Here is a 24,459-nt window from a genome sequence, read left to right on the forward strand (position 1 = left end):
CCTCCGTTCTTATTCCATATTTTTGAGGAGATAGTGTATGTGATTAGTGAGCTATGTGCCAAATGAAGGGCACTTGTACTTTATTTTTCAGTCAGTTGAGATTCGGACGGTCTTATATGGTCCTGTTTAGGAACTAGCTTGACGCTTTTACCTCCACATTTCCATAACTTGTTTTGTCTTTTCTCACCTGAACCTCACTATTCCCATATCATTTGTAAGCCCTCGGCTCTGACGGACATTATTGGTTGGAGTGTGTGCATTACTACTTGAATTGTCTTTCATTTTTGTTGCATGCATGCTATGTAGGTCGCAGTTTAGGTGAGTGACTGTTTCTCTTTCTCTCTTTCACATATATTATTCACCCTTTGCTTCATGAGAGAAGAGTGGCCACGTGAGAGTCCGATTTTGTTGGTCTTGCAAGGTCAATAGGTCGGCTATATTTCTGAACAACTTATAACTCATCTCAAGGTGTATTGATTTGCATAGTCAGAATCGTTAATTTTTGTTGCATTAAACTGGTTCAAGTAGACAAGTTAAGCTAGCTCTGAGTTTTCATTTCCGTTCCATTAGTTGCATTTCAGTTTACTCGAGGACGAGTAAAGGTTCGGTTTGGGGAGATTTGATACGTGCATTTTGTATAGTCTTTTTAGCCTATTTTAGCACGTATTTCCATGTACTTTTGTACTGTTTATATCGCATTATGCCCCGAATTGGCTACTTTGGTTCGTTTTGTCCGTTTTGTAGAAATGAACGTGAAAGTAGTGGAATCGTACCATTTTCGTCCTACTTTGCATGCATTTTGAGAAGACGGGATTTTTTAGAGCGAGATCTTGCATTGGGATGCATGAAGGAACGGTCTACGAAGCAGTCGACTACGAGTTGAAGCTCTTTCAGAGGAAGAACACTCGATCGAGCCCTTTTATTGGTCGATCGAGTGGTTTTTGTGGCTGAGTTGGTCGATCGAGTAGTTTGTTTTACTCGATCGATAGTGCTGGAATTGGGTGTTATTCGATCGAATTCTATTTCTACTCGATCGAGTGGATTTCTTGGAGAAGTACTCGATCGAGCTGTTTCAGACTGCTCGATCGAGTGGTTTTGTCTTCCATGGGCTTTAATTAGTCTGTGAACTTGTTTTTAGTTATTGGACTTAGCATCTTTCTATTTAAACGTACATTAATTAGGTCATGAGGCATCTAATAATCGGATTATCTTTTATTTCATCTTTCACTGCAAAAAGACTACGTTGCTTTTTCCTCTCTACTGTAACTTTTGCTTTCGGATTTTCTCGCTCGGATTTAGATGTTCTTTACGCCGGATTCTTGCGATTGTAATATCTTACTCTCTTTTAATCTTAATCTTTCAATCATTTGCTTTAATTACTTGTTTTGTTCCTTTTTTTAATTCCTGCCCTAATCTTTATTTATGCAATTTCATTATTATTTCATCATGTTTAATGTTAGTTATTTCGTTGTCATTAGTTTTGACAATATTAATAGCATGAGTAGCTAAATCATTTCATGTTGGGATTAGATGAATTATTTGTGAGATTCTGTCCCCATGACAATATAACTGTATTTACCGACTTAGTTGAGTGCACGCTTCTGAGTCACCTTTTAATCTGGTTAAATTTAATCCTGGATCGGAAGATTGGACTAAATAGACCTGCTATGAACATTAGACTACCCTGACGAGGACGAAAGTTAAGTTAGTGGAAATCTAGGATAGAAAGTGGACCGGAAGGACCTTTCCATATCCGTCTCACAGTAATTTATCTAGACTTTTTGCAATTGAGTCACTAGACTATCGTAGTGAACCGAAATCCCGACATGTCCCTTCTTTATTGATAGTTTATCTCTACTTTCTGCCTTTACTGCTCTTTCCTTGCTTCTCTTTCTTTTACACCTTTAGTTTAGAAAATCAATTTACAAACCCCCCCATTTTGTGACCAAATAGACGGACTCTTTGCAGATATCTTGCCTCCCTGAGGAGATCGACCTGACTTCCCTAGCTATATAGTTAGTTATTTTTGATAGGTATACTGCCCTGTCAAGTAGTGAAAGTAAGAGAAGTAACAACGGGAGTAGTGAAATTATCAATATTAATGTACAAGTAGTGAAAGTAACAATAATTACGGCTGAAGTAGTGAAACTAAAAGTAATAATAACAAATGTAATAAAAGTGACAATTCTAAGAATAAAAGGAATTATATATGAAAAATTATCTAAGCAATCGATTTAAGTAAAATATTAATAGCGGGAATAGTGAATTTGTCTAATAATTTATTTCATTGTAATTTTAAGATATACTTCGTATCATAGAAAAATATATCAATGATAAATGTATGAGTTATGCAACTTTAAGTAGGTTTTGTTAATTGAAAATATATTTTAATGCTAAATAGAGGTAGTCTGGGCGAAGCCGGGCACCCATGCTAGTATATATATAAAATTGGGTTGAAACGTTGTGGATGCGCCACACGGCGTTTCAACCTTAATTACCATCATTAATTATAGATGACCATTAAATACGAACGTAATAAATGCAGCATAAATCTCAGCAAATTATTAGTTATAATTTAACAAATGTTATTTTAAAATCACATCAAATAATTACGGTGGTTTGATTTTAAATTTATTAAAAAAATATTTTGAAAAATATTTTAAAATGAAAATCATTGCGTTTATTGTGAAAAATGCTTTCAATAGAGTATAATTTTCATTATATTTATTGAAATATTTTGATATGCATAGATGATTAAAGTGAGTGTATCACAATGCTTTACATTTACGTAAAAAATATTTTGAGAAAATTTTAAAACCTAGACCATTAAATCCATTAAAAATATATTTGGAAGAATCATTGTATTTATTACAAACAAAACTTAAAGCTAACTACTAAAAGTAAGTGTTTATAGTGTGAAAATGAAAAAATTATATTGCGACTAATTAAATACACATGAGATTTTGAGAGGGTTTTAATAATGTGAAAACGAGTATGTATGTACACAGTGATCACGAGCGCATTTGAATAATCAAAACAAAAGTAACGATTATTAAGTACAATAGTGTAATAAACGACATGAAAAAATAGAAAACATATTACATTTTTCTTTAATAGTTTCAATTAAATATGTATACGTCAAGTTAAAACGACATTAATTATGGCTAACTCGATATTAATTTTAGTTAAATATTTTATATGTTACTCCGTATTTTTTAAATACTTTGAAGTTAAACCTTAAAAAATAATATTTGAGAATATTTAATTATTTATAGGTAAAATGTTATACATAATTATATATACTCCGTAATTGTTTCAAAAAAAATGTGCAAATTTCTAATAGATATGTTTGACACATAGCACATCCAAGGCACAAACAAAACATTCAAATAAGTTTAGTTTGGACTTAATATGTTTGATCCATAAATATCACACAGCATACATAAAAAATTGAAAAATGCCTAAAATTATATTCACGTTATTTTGAACATATATTAACTAATTTGGAGTATAAATCTAATTTAAGAATTCAATGTTGATGGTTACATTATTCGAACACATTTTATTTTAATTAATATGATATTTGATTAGTTACAAAATTATTTATAAAACGTTGATCATGCATAACTAATTATCACTTAAGAGTTAGTCTTTATAATTAAAATTGTATGTATTTATTTTAATACATTGAAGTTAAACCTAAAAAAAATAAGATTTGAGAAAGATTAATTTATTTTATTTATAAAAAAAATATTAAATGTCATATATAAATTATATTATTTTTCTTCAATTATAATAATAAAAGTTTCAAACAAACCGCGCTTCACGCGGATTATTATAAGAAGGAGAGTAATAGTTGGGATTAATCTCATAAATTAACCCAATCTATTATTTTATTCTATTGCTACCTAACTAAACAGAGTAAGATAGAGTAAGGCTCTGTTTGGCAAAATTAATCGAAAAAGGTAATGCTGAAGCTCGAAAAAGGTAAACCGAAAAGGAATCGAAACTGAAAAGATAATCGATAAGGTAGCTGAAAATTAAGACCAAAAAAAAGTCGATTATATAAAAAATGTTTGGCAAACTAATCAAAAGGTAATCGATTTTGATGAAATGATTTAAAAGGATATGATAATTATTTAATTGTATAAATTTAAGGGGTAGAAAGGAAAATCAAACCAAATCGTCGCTGAAATCTCAAATGCTACTCTAGGTAGCATTTCATTTCAGGTACCTTATTTGGTTAAATAAGCTACTTGCCAAACGCTTACAAAAAAATAAGATATCTGAAATTTTGGTCAAATAAGCTACTTTGACCAAATCAGGTACCTAAAATGTCTTATCAAGCCTAATACAGAATGTTGGCAACACCAAATTTGCGTAGTTTTGAATCATTCGAATTTGTAAGACGTGCATCTTTTCCTAACAACGCCTCCCAATTTCAGCATTCTCGATTCTTTACTTATTCTCCCACTTTTCGCTTCCCTAATTCTTTAACAATGGCGCTTAACCCAGGTTTCTTTTCACTTTTTTTCCTTTTTTTCATTTTATAATATGACATATGATATTAATATGATATGGGTAGATTGTTGTGCTTGTGTTAATTGTGTGATTTTGATTTAGTATGTTTATGCAATTACAAATTTGGCAAAGCAATTGGCTTTTGTAATCTCAATTATTTAGAGAATCACAAATTCGTATTTGTGACGGACAAAATCCGTCACTTTGAAGAGACGTGAGACAAAGGGGCAAGTGGGATGGCAAGTGGAATGCTATGTGACCTAATTTAATGTTTTAAGTCTGTTATCCGTCTTGAGAGAGACTAACCCTTAATAAGAAAGGGGAGAACTTTGACTTGTGGAGTACTGATATTTGTGATAAACACTCACAGTTTGACAAGGCTGCTGACTGCTGTAACTCCTGCAAGTGTCGGACATGACATGGTGTCTCATATCGGACACGGCTATTTTGTGAAAATGTTTCATGTTTTCAGTGGCGTAGCCAGGAACTGAATTCGGAAGGGCCAAAAAATTCTCATAATATAATAAGGGACATGACATGGTGTCTCATATCGATTGTTCCATTATTTAGGGGGGATAGCAGATTAGCAGCCCATACCTGACCTCCTAATCTCCACTGCTGCATGTTTTTGTACTAAAATGAAGTGTCTAAGTAATATAGGGTAGATCATTGGCAACAAACAATTACTTTTGATTGGAGATAAAGGTAAATTGAGGAAGGCTGATGCAGGAGTTTTGAGCTCTTTTAAAATCGATTTTAGAATAAAAAGTTCAGTAAAAAACATGTCGTCTCGGAGCAGGGATTTTACATACTTAATCCTAAAGGATTGTGTTAGCTTTGGGATATTTGTTTGAAGTACTATTGTGTCAGTGGCATCTTTAGCTTTGGATTTTGATTATGATTAAATCTCGATCTCGATCATAGAATCTCACTATTTTCAAATCCAAACCAAAACAATCCAACAATACGAGATCCTTGTTAGAATTACGATACGAGATCCTTGTTAGAATTTGTAGGATATGAAGAATCTTGGTTAAAATTTTGTTTACGACCACGATCTCCACGCTGCACAGCTGCAAATCTTCTATATGTAATTTTGGACACATCCAACAATCAAAACATGATTATCGCCTATATCTATGTCATTGGCATCTGTAGTGACTTGAAATACATTACTAATAGCTCAAATAAGCATGTACATGTTGAAGTTCATTTGGGATATAACTCTGCCTGCTGACTGATGATAAAGAAATCATTCGAAGATGAGTTGATGCAACCGAGCAGTTGCAGCAGCCCTCACCCCTTAGAAGTTCTGAAAACGACTTTTAGTCTAGGTGTCTAGCATGGTGTACTTATGGGAATTCCTTTAGGCCTTTTCGAATGTTAATTACAATGGCCAATATTGTATATTATTGGGTCAGTTTAAAGATCCAACTTGTTCAAGTCAATACGTCTTTGGCATGAATCTATCTTCAAATGCAATTATATTGAAGAGATTTATAATTAGTTTTCGACCAAAACGTCAGTTATTCTTACTCAAAGCCTATTATTGTACAGCTAGGCAGCCGCAGAAAATGATTGTACTTAATGATCAGAATGAAAAGCTGGTTGGCTTGTTACATGATACAGGATCCCAAGAAATTGTAATATTATGCCATGGTTTCAGAAGCAGCAAGGTTAGTAAGAAGTATGTGTGGACAAGTAACCTTCTTCGTTATATTGTAGTGGAGAAAAATCATATCCGGTATTCTTTGAATGATTTTTGTAGGCGCGCGAGAAGAAAGCAGCAGCATTTACTAGTTTTTATTGTTTTGTCGTATTTAAATTTGGAAGTTACTTATCAGAGACATTGTGAAAATTATGATATTATTATAGTTATATCTATTAATTGACTTTGCCTACGTTATAGGTATTGAATTTGCTTCTGTTTAATCTTTCAGGAGCAGCGTCTCATGGTGAGTACTGCTGTAGCATTGGAAAATGAAGGGATAAGTGCCTTTCGCTTTGATTTTTCTGGAAATGGGTAAGTATTCCTCCTCGTCGAGGGACATGAAAAAAGAATGTTATATATTTTTCCTGGGAGAGTTATCAAATACTTAGAAACTTTTAATGCGAAGATAATGGCTACGTGGTTAGACATGTGTTCACTTCCAAATCCTATGGTCATGGCTTGCTAGTCTACTACTGTAGGACAAGGCATATTTTGTCATTCATCTGATGATCTAAGCCAACTGGCTAGCTTTTATATGATTGCATGGGGAAAGGTTATGTACCCTGTACACCTGAACACATTCCTTTTGCTCTTTTAGCAAGGGACCCGTTAAATAAGCATGGGTAAATACCCATTCTTTGTTGGTTATCAGTATTTTTCTCATTTGCTCCAATGTATTTATGCAGAGAGAGTGATGGCTCATTTGCATATGGCAACTACATGAAAGAGGTGGAAGATTTATGTGCTGTTGTCAAGCACCTCAAGGGTACTAACCGCAGTGTGACTGCAATTGTAGGGCATAGTAAAGGTTAGCTCCTATATCAATATATAAACACTGAATTTTGTGAGACTCGTACCCTCCTAAAAAATAAGAAAAGACAAATATAGATGATTATTTCTAGAAGTCGAGCCAGATTTTACTTGATTTCCTTTTCTGTAGTATGTGTTCCATTATCTACGATCTCCACTGCAATTTATTAATCACCATCGTCTATAAAACATGAAAAGAAGTGCTTGTCTTTTTGTTTTAGCCTGCATCAATCTTTGTTAACTGATAGTGCTGCACTTATTTCTCTCCGTAAAAAGGCAGGTGATTAGGATGAAATAATTGTACATGTTTAGGCTTATGCAATAGTAAGCGTGGTATTAAATATCTGTTTAACACTAATCTCACAATTTGTCACAGTCCAGTGTCAATCGTTGTGTTATAAGATCGTCGATATTGCTTAAAATGTGGACAGAGTAGTCTTGACTCTTGAAAACCTTGTAGGTCGGCTGTGATGCAGTTTCGTTGTCCAGATTTTATGCCATGATGTAGTTTTAAATTTTGTCCAGCTTACCTATAACTCTATGAGGGCTAGGGAAGGGACTGACTTCATTTTGGAGGGATTTGGAATATCTGTAAAGCTCTAATTTTTGTGTTATTGCCAACCAAAAGATGACAAAGGAATCCACCCACTATCTCATAAGAATTTCTTATGCAAAAAAATAGTTACATTATAACTAAGAACACGTCTAAACATGCAAGCGGTTCACAAAGAAAAGATATGAAAGCGTTTTAATTTGACATGAGCAAAATGTATTTCTAAGTGGTAGCGGTTTACAAAGAAAAGATATACATGTCTTTTCAGATGTATCAGCCTAATGTTTTAGTTAATCATTCAAAAATGTATTTTGATTATCAAGACTCTTACTAACTATGCAATACATGGAAGTTGATTATCGTTACTCTTACGGTATTAACAAGTGGCTGCAAGACTTTCCCGATCTCTCACATATATGACATTTCTGCTATTCCTGTTTCTTCCAAGAAAGCACGAGGCTTAACATCATCATAGGAGTTGTATAGTGATACCTTGGGATTTACATGTGATATTTAGTCAATTTGGTGTATTTGTGTTTGGCTTTTGCATAATTTGAGGGTCTATCTAATCATGTTAAATGTATCAATTTGTATGTTGAAAGGTTGCTACACTTATAGAAGTGGAGGTAATGCTAGTCAAATTGACTTCCTTTTGGTAAGGAATGTGTGGAGGAAAGAGTACACCGATTGCAAGGTCATACCCGGGGAAAGTGCCGCAACACAACATAGACTAGTGGTTCTTGATTTTCGGGGTAAGAGAGACTTGAGGAAGAGAAAGATAATCGGTGAGGCACGGATCAAGTGGTGGAAGCTATAAGGGGGAAACCAACAAGCGTTTTTGGATAAGGTTGGAAGTAGCGATATTTGGTCGGATTGCGAGGAGAAAGATATTGATGCAACGTGGGATAAATTGAGCACGTTGTAAAGGATTTGCGAGGAGGTGTTAGGGGAATCTAAAAGGAATAGACCATCAAGTAAGGACACATCTTGGTGGAACGATGTGGTGAGACAAGCGATAAAGACTAAACGTGAATGCTATAAGGTTACGGGAAATGCATGAGTGATGAGAACTTTGAAAAGTACAAGGAGGCTAGACGAGCCGCTAAAAAGGCCGTACGGGATGCGAGGGCAAAAATTAACCAAGAAGTGTATGCCAGGTTGGACACGAGAGAAGGATAGAAGGATATCTATAAACTGGCTCGCATAAGAGACCGAAAGACGAGAGATATTGGGAGAGTTAGGTGTGTGAAAGATATGGACGACAAGGTTCTGGTTCAGGATAACGAAATAAAGGCTAGATGGAGTTCTTACTTTGATAATTTATTCAATGGACATCAGGAACAAGGTTTTGGGGATGTAGAGGTAACACCAAGCATGGTTAATCGGGAATTTGTGCGTAGAATACAAAAGAGTGAAGTTAGAAAGGCGTTAATGAAGATGGGGTCAAAGAAAGCAGAGGGGCCGGATGGTATACCCATAGAAGTTTGGAGGTGCTTCGGGGAGAAAGGGATCGAATGGGTAACCATGCTCTTCAACAAGATTTGGAGGAGCAACAAGATGCCATCGGCTTGGAGGAGAAGCACTCTTGTCCCTTTGTACAAGAACAAAGGTGATGTTCAAGAGTGTTCCAATTATCGGGGAATTAAACTTATGAGTCATACGATGAAGTTATGGGAGCGGGTAATCGAGCAAAGGCTTAGGAGATGTGTAGACATCTCGGAAAACCAATTTGGATTTATGCCCGGGAGATCGACTATGGATGCGATTTTTATCATGAGACAGTTGATGGAATACCATCGGGACAAGAAAAAGGACTTACATATGGTTTTTATTGACTTGGAAAAGGCATATGATAGGGTACCAAGAGAAGTACTTTGGTGGGCTTTGGCGAGAAAGGATGTGTCGCGAAAATATATTGACCTCATAAAGGACATGTATGAGGGGGCTAGTGCAAGTGTTCGCACTAATGTTGGGAGAACGGAAGAATTTCCTATTACCATCGGGGTGCATCAAGGTTCCGCACTTAGTCCTTTTCTCTTTGCTATAGTTATGGATGAGTTGACAAGGGATATTCAGGACGACATCCCTTGGTGTATGATGTTTGCTGATGATATTGTGTTGATTGATGAGACAAAAGAGGGGTGGAGAGAAAGTTGGAATTGTGGAGGCGGACTTTAGAGACTCGTGGGTTCAGCCGAGCAGAGTAAGACTGAGTATTTGAGGTGTCAGTTCACTAAGGTGGTGGGGTTGAGATCGACAGAGGCGGGGAGTATTATTTTCGATGGGAATGTTGTTGAGGGTTCGGATTTCTTCAGATATCTAGGATCTATTATTCAAAAAGATGGGGAGTTAGAAGGAGATGTGGCTCACAGAATTAAAGCGGGATGGTTGAAATGGAAGAGGGCTTCAGGGTTTCTATGCGATAAAGATATGCCCCAAAGATTAAAGGGAAAGTTTTATCGCACGGCAATTAGACCTGCCCTACTTTACGGCTCCGAGTGTTGGGCCGTGAAGCATTGTCACATTCAAAAGATGAGTGTGGCGGAGATGCGCATGTTGAGGTGGATGTGCGGACATACAAGGAAATATCGGTTAAGGAATGAGGTGATTAGGGAAAAGGTAAAAGTGGCGCCAATAGAGGACAAGATGATGGAAAACCGATTAAGATGGTTTGGCCATGTGAGAAGGAGACCTATGGACGCACCAGTTAGGAGACTGGAGACTTGGAGAACAGAAAGGGTCCCTAGAGGCAGAGGAAGACCGAGACAGACATGGTTGAGAGTGATAGAGCACGATATGAGAGTTCTGGGGCTTGAGGAGAGTATGGTGACGGAGAGGGCACAATGGAGGGAAAGGATACATGTGGATTTTTAGTATTTGTTTTTTGACAGATTTAGTGTTTTTTTATTTAATTTAAAGAAATTAATCTATTTATTTTTCTCTCCTTTATTACACTTTTTCACCAACCACTTTCTTATAGATTTTACCTGGTTCATTTCGGATCCTTAACTCTATTTCGGTTTTTAAAAATCGTTTTAATCTTTTCTCTCGATTTAAATTTTAAGTTTTTATAAAAGAAAGACGGAATTCGATTTTAAAACCCCTAAGTTCACCTTGACTTTCCATTACATTTTCGTTCTTCCTTTTTGTTTTTCATCTTCCCTTTTTTTATTCGCATTTTGAGGCGTGCGTTCACCCATGGACGGTTCGAAAAGATGATTCATGTCAGCCGACTCCAAATCATTTTGGGATTAAGGCTCTGATGTTGTTGTTGTTGTTGTTTGGTCATTGACATCTGAAAGTGCATTGTAAGTACGTGTATCTTATGATTCAAATGAATTTCCTGTTCATATCTGCTATAATGAATTTCACTAAATTATCTCTTATTTGATTTATTTTCCGTTAGTCCGTTACTGCAGGGAAAGGTTGCTACACCTACCGATTGTAAACTATCTTATGTTCCAGTTGTGGCAAATTGATTTCTTGACCCAGTAGCATTTTTCACTTTATGGATAAATCTAAACAGCCTACTTCCTAATGTATGTGTGTGTGTGTGCGCGCGTGCGTGAGAGGGAGAGAGGGAGGGTTTCATATAGCGAAATGTGATTGTGCTTCATTGACGTGTATAAACCAACAATGCTATTTTGGATTCCAGGAGGTGATGTTGTCTTGCTTTATGCTTCTAAGTACCACGACGTTCGTACTATTGTAAATTTGTCTGGGCGTTATGACTTGAAGAAAGGCATATCAGAAAGGATAGGAGAAACCTTTATGGAAAAACTCAAGAGCGATGGATACATTGATGTCAAGTCTAAAACAACAGGTATCACTGCTAACATATTTGCTTGTCCCGTGGTTTTTACTGTGGCATTTTGCGTATTTATGAATAATGCACAAGAAAAATTAGATGTATGCTAGCGAAAAGATAGGCGTGGCTTTAAGCTTGCTGGGAGAAGATGTTCACGTAATCACATCAGCATAATTCTGCAAAAGCTTTTATCTACAAGGCTTTGTATTCACTTTTCTGAGAATTCAGGTTTTGGAGACACAGTTACGGAGTACAAGATACGGCAACTTAGCTATTTTGCTTTCTAACTGGATGGCTGCATGCGTCTGATCCTTGTGTAGGTCGGAGTGTCTAACATGGCTCTTATGTGACGAAAATCATTTTTGCTCAAAATTTTTTACTCCGACATTTCATATCCTCATGTATCCGCGTGCTATGTCTGATACAGTGATACTTGACATTTATACATGGATATGACACTTACATTAAGAAAAAAACACAAGTATATTCTGATGAAATAACCGAATCCAACTAGAGTTATTTGGTGTGTCGATATGCGACACACAGGTACATGTCATACACGGGTAGTTAACAAATAGTGCTTAACTAGATTCATTCATAGATGTTATTTTGATTCTTCATAAATTTGCTCTAACAGTGCTTTAATATGTTGCAGAGACGGTACTGTACCGTGTGACATACGAAAGTTTGATGGAACGCTGGAATACAGATATGCACGAATCAAGCCTTAAGATTGATAAAGAATGCAGGTTTGAGAAACGGAACTATTAACATTGTCCCATTTTCCCCTATGGCCCTATGTGTGATCTTTATCAGAATTCAAATTTGATCATATTCAAAGATCATCATTCTCATAATCCCTTGCATAACTGTTTTCTGCAACCCAAAACAAACTTTTGGGAACTACAACTGAGTTTATAAACCATCAGCATTTATGAATGTGAAGTCTCTTGTGGTTATGCGGCTTGCATTTTCGCGGTTTATTGGATGCAGTCATATATACAGAAAACAACTTGTGCATGATATATATAGTCTCTTGTGGTGGGTTGAGCTCAACTTTTTCCAGTGACTGGATACAATTTATTATCGGCTGACGCATAAAATACGCCTAACGAGGGAACATAAACTATTGGATGTGATGGACAGAGAAAAAGTTTGCAAACTATTGGGCGACAGGATTGCGAAGCATTCATATACATTTTTGCAGCCATTGTTTTTATTGTTGAAGTTGCATTCTCAGGGTGCTGACAGTTCACGGATCTGCTGACGAAATCATCCCGGTTGAGGACGCCAATGAATTTGCCAAAGTAATACCAAATCACAAGCTACACATCATAGAAGGTGCTAATCATAGTTACACTGAGCATCAAGACCAATTGGTTCCAGTTGTAGTCGACTTTATCAAAGCTTGTCTGGAGCAGGACAAAGAAACTTGTGCCTAAGATGTATGTACGTTGAAAGCTTTCTCCCAACGACTTGCATTTTTAAGCCTGCAAAATTACGTAAGCCTTATTTATTTACTTTCTGGACAGGGTGGCTTTTGCGGGCTCCTGCAAGACGTACATTACTTCAAGAGTCTGCTGGCGACTTAAGTTATTCTTCAAAGAGCTGAGATCTTCGTTGAAATCCATATCCTGATTATTGTTTCTGTGTATTATTTCCACGTGTCATATAGCTGACAATTATTGATCAAATATAATAAAGCAAAATGGCTTACTAATATGGTATGCTTATTTTTACCTTGAAATAACACAGTCAAATACTCGATGTGTTTTTGTTATGGTTATGGATCGTCTCCAAACAAAAGTGTCATAATGGACAATAATGAAACACCCAGCGTCTGTGACCATAAAGGTATGGCTACATATATTGAACCCTTGCCCTGCAAGCTTAGGGTTATGTGCGTTATTACATGCACTGTTGAGGACTAATAATTCTCAATTTCTGTAACTGGTTGATTCCCAAGTTAGTGATTTACCGGCTGCTAAAAAAAAAAAAAAGTGATTTAGACAACTTCCGATCACAATGTCCATGTTGCTCTGAGTCTCTAACCTGAGGAACTTGGCCTTGCTAGGCACATCCCTAGAGGTGGCAATCGGGTCACTCGGGTCAGTTACGGGTCGGATTAAAGCGGGTCGGTCATATCGGGTTCGGGTTATGTCGGGTCAGTGACGGGTTCGGGTCGGGTCGTCTTCGGGTCGGTTCATTAACTGGTGGGAAGCCGGGTCAGGTTAGTGTTGGGTCAGGTTATCAGCATATATTTTATCTTATATATTTAGTTTTAGATGGTAATTTTATGTTTAAATAATGAGTAGGTGTATTAATTGTAATTTTAAGTGAAAATAATTAAGATGAATGTCAATTTGGTGTTATTTAAACCATTATTAAGCTAGTTCATTATCGGGTTGAGAAAATATCGGGTCACGGGTCGGTTCAGGTCGGATTCGGTTCACCCAAATTTCGGGTTGTATTGGGTCGGGTTTCGGGCGTGTCGGGTCAGGTTTCGGGCGGGACGGGGCAGCTTTTGCCAGCTCTACACATCCCTAATTCCCTAATATCGTCAACCCCTATTTCCTCTCTCGTTAGACTATTGAGCACCACCTACACCTCCGTACTCCATTTGTTACCTCGTTTAATTTTTGTAAATTGTGGTGCAAGCCGTGCAACCACATTTGGAGACAGGAGTGGCCACTTATGATTGAACCTGTCAATTCAATTTACAACTGATTCCGACATGGAGACATCAAGTATCAAATTGGTGTGTTATGTAAACATTCTACTTTCATGTTCAAAATTTTACTGATACCATTCTACTTAAAAGAGCAACACTAAGAGAAATAAATAGGACAGTCACAAAAGAGAGTGAATGCCCAAATTGTAATCAAGTAACATTAGATAGTGTTGATTAAATATGTACAACACCAAAACAGTGTCAGGACAGGTTCACTCTCACCTGCATAATATACCTATAAATATCCACTCAATACAGTGGATTCAACCCAACTATAAATTCTTACAGCACTGTAATTTCCCGAAAAAGCTAGATTGTGAACTAATACACACACATAATACAGCCAATAAGGCAGCCAAAAATGAGAACAAGAAGAATCCCTTTACCCTGCCTCTTACACCTACACTTGCAGACTTGACGGCGACACTTGTAACTGTGACAGTACTTCTAGAATTAATCCTTATGCGACTCAAACTTGACATCCTTTTAAAAGCCTTGTTCACTAAAGCGCTCTCAGCAGCCGATGCCGGAGCAGCTGGTATTGATTCCACAAACGACCACAGCGCTGATGTTAACCACGGTTGAGTTCCCTGGCTGTGTTTCTCATTCTGGTTTTGACTTGATTCGGGGGTGAGACATTCCGAAATGCCAGTATATACAACACCTGAACATGCCCACAAACTCTTGCATTAACAAATATATTATCACATCCAAAATTGCTGGCATAGGTCTCTAAGAGAGCTGTCTCCTCCATTTCAGTCACAACAAATCACCTTTTGTCTCAAACTCCATTTGAGAAACACAAAAATGGAAAAAAAACAGGAAAGGGGTTCAAGAGCAAAGAGCGGAAAATTGTGGATTTTCTTACTTTTTTAAAAAAAAGGGAGGGCTATTTTAATGAAAGTTTTGAATTTTCCACAAAAAAAAATGTTGGAAGGGTATGAAACCCATATAACTAGTAACACCACCCAATGATTTTAAGAGCTAAAGCTAGATACATACTGATTACGGAGCTTATTAAAAGTAGTCGAGTCATTATATCTTCCGACTGTAAGATGGTCTGTTGAAATGTCAGCATGAAAACTGCAAATATATACCTGACGATTGCAAAGGCATAGTGGTCCGCGTATCCTCGGTGGGGTTCTGAAGATAAGAATTAGTCGCATAACTCCATGTCTCATTTCCGAAAGTAGAAACATCTGGATAAAAGCCATCCTGGTTAAGATAACCTTCTTCCTGTGATATTGGATACTGAGCTGGAGGCATTGTTTGATTGTTAAGAGCAATATCACCAAGAAAGAGGTCAGCATCATAATACAAATTGAATCCATCATCATCTCTCAACTGCCCACCCTCATAATCGTTGATATCGGGTTGGGCTTGAATTGATGGAACTTGACCAGGGTCTGGACTAAGAAGATCATCCATCTCCAGAAAATCCTCCACACTTAATTCTCGATCAGCATACAGCGGACGAACTGTGGAAGTACCTCCAGGCATAAAGTCAGGATTTACAGCTGAAGTAACTTCAGTTGCGTCCCATGATTGTCCCACACTGAAATTCGAATTCATATTATTCTGCTGAGGGCCTAGAGTATGAGTAATACAAGGCTCGCCATACAAAGCTTCAGCAGCCCTTGCATTTGTGGTGATAAGAGTGTCTTCAGTACCTTGCAACTGCAGAGAAATTACAGGCATACAGTTAGTATTACAAGCTTAGTAATCAGAGCCATCAAACAAACTCTTCCATTAGGTTCTACAAACAGGGAAACCAGATTTTGGAGCCCTCAGTTACCTGTGAGGCTGTGACACTGGGAGTACCTTAATATTTGTCTTAAAGTAAGTATTTTATTATAGCAAACTGGTGAAGGCTGCCGTACATTTCAGTGAAAAGGGATCGTTAACATACTCCCTCCTATCCTTTATTTTCTTCCCTTTCCTTTTTGCACAAGAAATAAGGAAATGAATTTGGACCACACAAAACACACTACCCCACATGCAAATGAATTTGGACCACACAAATCTTCCAAAAAAGGAAATAGGGAAGAAAACCTGAATAATCTGTTTTAGGAAATAGGGAAGAATATAGAGGATAGGAGGGAGTATGTTTTTAGTTGACCATTTTTCAAACTATCCAGAGAGCCTACTTTACAGTTTCAGACAGGGCCACCGAATCACTGAGACAGCCCTGTGAATACTGGCAAACCCAACCACCACTTATTAAAAGTTTGGTATACAGAGAAACACAGATCTAGTTAAGCACGATACTAAGACACGAGATAGTTCCTCACCTGAGTTAATGCCTCTTCAAAGTCATCAAGATTTACAGGCCATGGCGCATTAACATCAATGGTATTGTTCAAAATCATATCAAGACCAGTTTCTGAGACATTTGCTTGAGCATTTTTACAAGTCTCGGCAAGGGAGGCATTCTGATAGTCCACCTGTTGATCGACAGTTGCAAGGTTAGACTTGCTTCTACTTTTTACGAAATCGTCATCCACCCAATCCTCCTCCCTAAAAGGAGCTCCATACTGCTCACCATTCTTAGGACCAGGGCCACTCTTCTTAAACATCTTATAAATAGCATAATGATCATGGACATTTTGACACCTCTTAAGCTCATCTTCCTCCAATACATATTCATGCATTACCCAATCTGTGCGCTGACCTGATGGGGCCCGGCCCTTATAAAAGACCAAAGTTTTCTTAACGCCGACATCACGTGAATTACAAGTAATGGTACGATCCTTTCCTGTTGCCTTCCAGTAACCTTGTCTAGTAGCCCTGTTTGCCCTTGAACCATTCGGGTACTTCCTATCCCTGGGGCTGAAAAAGAACCACTGTCTGTCCCCATTCTTCAACGATGATAGCTCTGTATCCAAAATATCAACACGCAAATTATTAGTATCAAAAGAAACAACCACAACTCAATATAAAATCTGATCATTCAAGTTTCAACATCTACAGAGCCATAAAAAATGCCATGATCAACATATCACATCTTTGAGCAGGGGACCTTATACATTATCAAACTACAGAAATCTAGGTCTATCATCTTATAACAAATACATACAAATTACAACTAAACGGCATATAAACTTAACAAACAGCTAATGTTCATACATTCCTGATAATTTTTTACTCAAAAATTTTCCAAGATACACTCCTTAACTAGGAGTAACTAGTCTCTCAAAAGTCAAAAGACGGTCTTGCACGTTCACCGTTTGTTTGGATAGGAGAAATTGGAGGGAAAGGGAGGAGAGGGATTTCGAGGGAGACAATTTTCATTGTTTGTGTAGCAAAGTGGGGGAAGAGGGATTTGGAGGGAAGGAAAATGGATCCCTCCATTTCCCTCCTCCATGACAAAATATTTCCCCTCAAACAAAGGAAATATTTGGAGGGAAAGCTCCACCCTCCATTCCATTCCCCCTCCCCTTTCCTTCCTCCCTTTTCCCTTCCGTCTTTCCCTTCCATTTCCTTTCCCTCCCTTTTTTTTATCCAAAACAAGGCCTAAGTGTGAGAGAAACCCATACCTCCCCAACACGTACCTTCACCCCTTGACTCGGAATATGCGAGAATCATACTTATAGAATGTTACTATGTAACACGATGATAATTACTTCGGAATGAGCGATATCAGAACAACAATCGAGTGAGAATGCAAACATTCATATCATCAAATCATAGTAACAAACCCAAATTAACAACTAAATCAACAATTATACAAGTCAACGCCAAACAAATCACAATCATAACAACAATCAACAAACTCAACAAAAAAAAACCAATTAAGAAATCCCAAAAAGACAATGATCAGAATCAATAACCCATCAAAAACCCTAAAATATATCTTGAATCAAAAATAAAAAGAGGAAAATATGAATACCTGGTAATTCCTCAGGTTCCCATTTATAAACATCAACTTCAGCAATAACATCAAGCTTTAACTTTCGACGGCAAATCTTTCTTTTAAGATAATAAAGAATCAATTCTTCATCAGTTGGGTGAAATCGAAACCCAGGTGGCCAAACATCATCATAAAGATCTACAGATGTTGATGTTGTTGTTGTTGTTGTTGACATCATTGAAAATTGAAAATTGAAAATTGAAAATTGAAAATTGAATGTGATTTGGGGATAAAGAAAACCCTTGATTTTAAGTGGAGAGAGGGGGAGAAGGGAAGAGGGGATAGGAGTCTTGAAGCACAATAATGAGGAATAATCCACTACTTAAGTAAAGTATTGAGTACTCTCTCTATTTTTTTATATATGACTTTCTCACATTTCGAGACACCCACTTCTCTCTTTAATATCTCTTAAAATATAAGACTAAATATTATGATATGTATACTCATATGAAAGAGTTTTTCGTAAGGAATTTAATGGTACCATTTTTATATTTTTTGAACAAATATATTTTTGTAAATATTAAAGTCAAAGGCTTACATCGTAAATGCAAAACGTCATATATAAAAAAGTGGAGGGAGTATTAAATTGTGTAATAAAGTGATTTGTTAATTAATTTGATCTTGTTATTGGTCAAACAATTCAACGAAAGACAACTTCCAAGAAGGTACTTGTTGGGATTTCCCAAACTTTTTTTCCATTTAAAGATAAAAAATAAAAAAAATGAAAATTATTGTCTTTATTCAATGTATTACCAAATGTTTACTGTGGATAATAGTGTATAATGCTCTTATCGGGTATGTTCTCACAAAGAGGTACTCGACTTGACAAAAAGTCTGTTTTATTCTCATGGGTAGATACCAAACACTTGACCTCATAATTTAGGGATAGCTGAACAACCACAAAAAAAAACTCATTTGGTTAGATGAAAAACTTTTGTGAAACTTTATTGAATCCATTTTTGAAATAATGGTCAAAAATAAAATATTTGTCGTTTTTGGTCGGTTTTGAAAATATTTGTCAAAATGGTGTCCACGTAGGCTTGGGATTTCTGGACCTAAAATACGCCACTACCAATGGCGTGTTTATAATGAGTACGGAAAGAAACTTCATTAAAAAATGGACTAAAACAAACACGTCATTGGGAATGGCGGGTTTCGGAAGGGAAACACGCCACCCCTAATGGCGTGTCTTATGTAATTTTTTTTTTTTTTTTTTTTAAAGTTCAGTCAGTTGACGAAAAAAATTGTTGTAAAGACACGCCACTACTAATGGCGTGTTTCCTTCACAAAACACGCCATTAGTAGTGGCGTGTTTCAGATCTAGAAATCCCGAGCCTACGTGGACACTATTTTGACAAATATTTTCAAAACCGACCCAAAACGACAAATATTTTATTTTTGACCATTATTTCAAAAATGGACTCAACTTTATTTGATACTTATCCTTACATTTACAATATAGTTAAAAGGCTTATTAAATCATTTAATTTTATTCCACGTGGCATTTTCTCATTGACTTAAGTTAAAATATTTATTATTTGATTATTAACTAATAATTGAATTATTAACCCACCTTTCATTCAATTCTACCTATTTTGCTAAAACATTAGCACATACGGAGTATAAGATTATTTTATCTTAATCTTAATTTAATTTAATCCGGCTTCAAATGAATATCACAAATTCTTATTTGTGACATGCACTATCCGTCATAAGGGAGAGAGCGAATACATACTATATTATGTTAACATGGATACAAGTGGACCATTTTGTGTATTTGTTTATTATTTATGTGGGCCATTTTGTGAGTTTGTTTATTGTTTATAGGATTTGTATATAATATTATTCTATGTGTATGGACAAGAACATTAAATGCTAATTTACATTAGAAGCAATACCAAATCATTATTTTTTTAGATGAGCAATCTCATCACTTTTTTTTTACGTGAGTTCATATTCTTTTCTCATTTTAAGACTCTTCAACATGGTTACATTTACAACTAAACTGATAACATATACAACACATACTCATATGCGACCATGTTTATGCAATTTTGTTATCATTATAAAAGTCTTTTATTTGCAAAAGAAATGATTGTTATTATGGTTACATCTATAAAATATAATTAAAAGGCTACCCTAAAATGACAAATAAATGCCACCTAGACAAAGCCACGTAGGATCCAAAAAGCCACCTAGATTAAAATTTAATGTGACGTGACATATTTAAATGTGATGTTGCATATTTTTGATATGACAAGGCGAATTAATGTAACATGGATTATCAATTTATTATTACGTGACATTAATTTAAATTATTTATCTATAATTCTTAAATTAATTTTGTATATTAAATATATTGTCTTCCAAAATTTATATAACCCTTACAAATTTACCTCAAATTTCATAATTTATAATTAAAGTTGAAATTTTTGTAATAAAACATGTTAAGGAATTAATTAAACCTCTTCATATTACTAAACACTCACCATTATTAACATTTTCCTATTTAATTCATTGTTTTTAAAAATTTGTAATAAAACATGTTAATAAATTAATTAAACCTCTTCATATTACTGAACACCCACCATTATTAACATTTTCCTATTTAATTTTTTTTAATTAAACATGATAATAAATTGATTAAAACTCTTCATAATACTTAACACACACCAAATTAATTAAAAGTTTTTCCTATTTAATTAATTTTTGTAATATAATATGTTAATAATTTTATTAAAACTCCTTATATTACTCAACACCCAACATTTCATTAACATTTTGTCCTATTAAATTTATCTCTTGAGGTCCTCGGCAATCAATTATCTAATTTAATAATACCACAAAATAAATTAAAAATTAAATTAAAATATGGGAATTTATGGTTGTGTAATGACTATAAAACCTACAATACCTATAATAGTTTCTATTCACTTTATTTATTTAAAATATGCCCATTTGTCATGAGTTTCTAAGTTGTGGATTGTATTTTATGATTTAATTTATTTATTTGATTATATTGATTATATTGAGTATTATTGTGGAGTATTATTGTGGAGTATTGTTGAGTATTGTTGTTGTTGTTGTGCTTTGTCCAATAAAGTATATTTTAATTCGTTATGTTGTTGGTTTTATGAATCATTTGCTTTATGATTGAAATCATGTTTTTCAGTTGGTTTAATTTAAGCGACTTACATGTGACAATATTTTGATTCGTTTGTCAAGTTTTTGTCAGGTTGATGTTTTATCTTTTAGTCAATTTAGTTTTTATATAACTTTAAAGCTCCATGAAACGTATGTGAATGCAGATAAGGCAAACCATCACGTGGGTAATATAAAGAGGGAAAAAATAAAAAAGGCATGAAACTGAGGTAAAATTAAAGGTAAAAAAACGTAAGGTAGAAACTGATAAGTAATGGATGATTGTTGATCTCAAAATATTTCTTTTAATTTGTTATTAAACGTATATTGTGGTGTAATTTTACTATTATACTTTTCTGATCAACATATTTAAATTTGTATTTTTGTATTCACGAGTATAATCATCTCTAACATATATTTTTCTTTTTTATTTTATATGAACTATTATTAAGGCATGTAATAAAAGGAAGTGAAAGTGAACCTTAGGGTAAATTTTAAATAGCATGATTTCTAAATTCTACTTCGTATCGTACGTTTTTAAGTTTATGTGTTTTTTTGTCAAAAAAAGAATAATATATAAAACTTGAGTTCGAGTAGGTTGCTTCTGGCGACGTCCATGAGAGTTGTGTGGTACCTAGATGAGCAGTTGGACCGACAATGTCCCCGTGACGCTTTTGTGGTTCCCACCGATCCTCCACGGACGATGTTTAGGGAGCCCTCAGAGGCTGAGAGGACGGCTGACCTCGCAGGAGCGAGTGGTGACGCTCTCTTCCTTCCCGGGCTTGAGTACTCGGAGTTTGTACGAAGGAGCCTGGCGTACTGGCCGATCGTGGTAAGTACACCTTCTTTTGACTATTTGAAATGACATACTCGAATATAGCTTGCAAATGATAATTTTATCTCGATAGGAAATCGAGGTGGTGGGCGTCGAGCCCCCAGTTATTCCCGAGACACTAGAGTACCCTAGGCCGGCTGGTACGACGGTGCTGATGGAGATTCCGTCTTTTATTGAGGCGGTGATAGAGGTTGGAGTCGACGAGTGGCAGTACGTCGTGAGGAGGGTAAGCCCCGAGTTTAGGCTTGTTCTCCCTTTTTGAATAATTGTGTAAGAACACGGTTTTAATCCTTGTCTTATTATTGAAATGCAGGTGCCACCGTCGAGGCACGCGCGGATAGCCAACCGGCTGCGAGCGACGGATGTGGAGGCCCTTTCAGGTGGCCCAAGTCGGCAGGTATGAACCTCCCTTTCTCTTTCTTGATATGTATGAACATTTGAAGTACTTTCGGAGTACTTGCCTTCTTTTGCTTTGTTATTTATAAATTTCCTTCCTTTCAGAGGGAGCGTGAGCTGGAGCGCGAGCTTGAGGAGTCACGTAAGGAGACGACTCGCTTGTCGAGGGAGCTGGAGGTTCAAGACACTGACATCGCTACCCTTGAGGTGATGGTGGCTGAGTTGACTTGAGTGATCATCTAGCTGATCGTCATGTCTAATTTTGTACTTTCGGGCATGAGCTCGAATTTTGTTGTGCATATGAATGTTTTGTCGTATATATGTCATGGCCTGCGAGCCATTTATTGCTGCTGGGTGTAAAATATTAGTATCTGCAGGTTAGCTTGGAAACAGGTTTGGCATTTTGACGGTTTACGCTGTCATGCTGCCGAAATTCACATAGAAAAATCAAACATAGCATATATAGCATAAGAATGTAGCTTTAAATAGCACAAAATGTAACTGGATCAAGTCGAAAAGAAAAGAGGAAAGAAAGAAAAAAAAGTGCCCCGTTTTAGTGAGCAATAAAAAAAGAATGACTCGACGCGCGACGGATAATGGGAGTGCTTTGAGACGAGTGAAGGGTCGAAATGATTCCCCAAAATAAAAAAAAGAATAAAAATGGGTAAGTGTGCATTTGACGAAATGTGAAATGATGATATCATTTCGAAAAGCGAACCCGTGTCGAAACAGGATTCCACAACGAATTTGGAATAAAAAGTAAGGAAATAAAAATTTCCGTATATTAGAAGAAAAACATATTCCTATAGGAATAGGAGAGTTTAAGCCAAATCCGGATTTAGGAAAGATCCTTTGGAAATTGCAAAAAATCGAGTTGGGGAAGAGGCGCAGCATGAGCTGCGGTGTTTCCAAAGGGCGCAACATTTACTGCGTTTTCTCCCCAGCCGTTCTCTCCCTAAGCGATTTTTGGAAAGGCCGAATAGTATAAATAGAGTCCTCGGGTTAGCTTCTATTCTCACAATTCCCCCTTCTATTACTCCGTAATTCATCAAGAATAATATTTCTCTTAAAAAAAGATTGTCAAAAAAATGGATGCTTTCGAATCCCGACTCAAAGAATGGACCAATGAGTTTTCAAGCGCGGAGAAGTATGACATGGGTGTTTTTGGATCCATTATCAGTTTTACGCAGGTGATAGTGGTAAGACTGTTTCTTGATGCTTGTCTTGAATATTGGAATCCGGAGTATCATGTTTTCGCCTTTCCTGGAGGTGAAATTTGTCCTTTTCCCGAAGAATTTGCAGCAATTGAAGGATGGGATATAGAAAGTCTTCCGGCTTTACCATCTAGGTCCCAAGGGTATAAGAATAAATTTAGGGATCTTCTTGGGTTGACCAAAGTTGAAGTTGATCGTCTTGTAACTTACAAGGGCGTACGGATTTTCGATTTTATGGACCGCTTCATAGATAGGGAGGACCTTTTTATTTCTTATGCTGCGAGGCACAGAGCCTTCGGGTTTTGCCTTCTTCACTGTTTTGTCTTAAAGGGCCATGTTGACGCGGAAATGAGGGGTGACCCACGGTTTTTGGGTATTATCGAGCAAATGAAACTACGCAAGAGCCCAACTTGCCTGGTATTAGGAGAGACTATCTTAGGGTTGGATAGTCGGAAGGCTAATCGTGGGCTTCCGTATCTTGGAAGTCCTATCATTTTACAAGTAAAATGCTCCCGTCTTTTCCCACTTTTCTTTCGTTTTTTGTTTTGTTTGTTGTTTGTTGTTTTGTTGTTGAGACGGGGACATTAATACTTGTCTCCTTTTGCAGCTTTGGCTGATGGAAAGGCTGCGATTGATCGAGCCCCCAGTTGACGTGCCTGGATATCGATCACAATCGATCGTGATGAGGACGAGGTTGTATATGGTTGATTTCACTCGATTTTGCAACTACTGGGAGAACAAACTAAAGAATGAAGGAGGTCCATTGATTAGATGGGTTGTCCCTTGGTGGCATCTCAGGGCGTTGACAGGAGTATCATCCTTGGATCCT

At 36.3% G+C, this 24,459-nt stretch overlaps 2 protein-coding genes across 3 annotated transcripts; one reads left to right on the top strand and one right to left on the bottom strand.

The window, feature by feature from the left end:
• The first annotated feature begins 4,327 nt into the window (after positions 1–4,327).
• On the top strand, positions 4,328–13,209 carry LOC141592560 (putative uncharacterized protein YDL057W). Of its 2 annotated transcripts, none has more exons than XM_074413294.1 (8): positions 4,328–4,515; positions 6,079–6,197; positions 6,462–6,544; positions 6,919–7,040; positions 11,251–11,418; positions 12,059–12,152; positions 12,644–12,852; positions 12,936–13,209. In XM_074413294.1, exons 1-7 carry the CDS (start codon positions 4,359–4,361, stop codon positions 12,843–12,845), a joined length of 945 nt encoding a protein of 314 aa, XP_074269395.1. In that variant the 5' UTR covers positions 4,328–4,358; the 3' UTR covers positions 12,846–12,852; positions 12,936–13,209. The 2 variants fall into 2 exon arrangements, with proteins under 2 accessions (XP_074269395.1, XP_074269394.1); XM_074413293.1 differs by having other exon boundaries at positions 4,329–4,515; positions 12,644–12,848.
• Positions 13,210–14,241: 1,032 nt separating this feature from the next.
• Positions 14,242–18,355, bottom strand: LOC141592559 (NAC domain-containing protein 17-like). Its single transcript, XM_074413292.1, has 4 exons — positions 18,024–18,355; positions 16,426–17,009; positions 15,232–15,811; positions 14,242–14,798 (listed from the first exon to the last, which is right to left on the bottom strand). Exons 1-4 carry the CDS (start codon positions 18,220–18,222, stop codon positions 14,407–14,409), a joined length of 1,755 nt encoding a protein of 584 aa, XP_074269393.1. The 5' UTR covers positions 18,223–18,355; the 3' UTR covers positions 14,242–14,406.
• Positions 18,356–24,459: the final 6,104 nt, after the last annotated feature.

Source organism: Silene latifolia, chromosome 7 (genome assembly GCF_048544455.1).
Source record: "Silene latifolia isolate original U9 population chromosome 7, ASM4854445v1, whole genome shotgun sequence".
NCBI classification, from domain to species: Eukaryota; Viridiplantae; Streptophyta; class Magnoliopsida; order Caryophyllales; family Caryophyllaceae; genus Silene; species Silene latifolia.

Coding starts and splice junctions, on each gene's coding strand:
- LOC141592560 (XM_074413294.1), top strand. CDS start 4,359: ATGTTGGCAACACCAAATTTGCGTAGTTTTGAATCATTCGAATTTGTA. Junction 11,419..12,058: donor TGTCAAGTCTAAAACAACAG/GTATCACTGCTA, acceptor AATATGTTGCAG/AGACGGTACTGTACCGTGTG. Junction 12,153..12,643: donor AAGATTGATAAAGAATGCAG/GTTTGAGAAACG, acceptor TTGCATTCTCAG/GGTGCTGACAGTTCACGGAT.
- LOC141592559 (XM_074413292.1), bottom strand. CDS start 18,222: ATGATGTCAACAACAACAACAACAACATCAACATCTGTAGATCTTTAT. Junction 15,812..16,425: donor TTGAAGAGGCATTAACTCAG/GTGAGGAACTAT, acceptor ATTTCTCTGCAG/TTGCAAGGTACTGAAGACAC. Junction 14,799..15,231: donor TATGCCTTTGCAATCGTCAG/GTATATATTTGC, acceptor GGGCATGTTCAG/GTGTTGTATATACTGGCATT.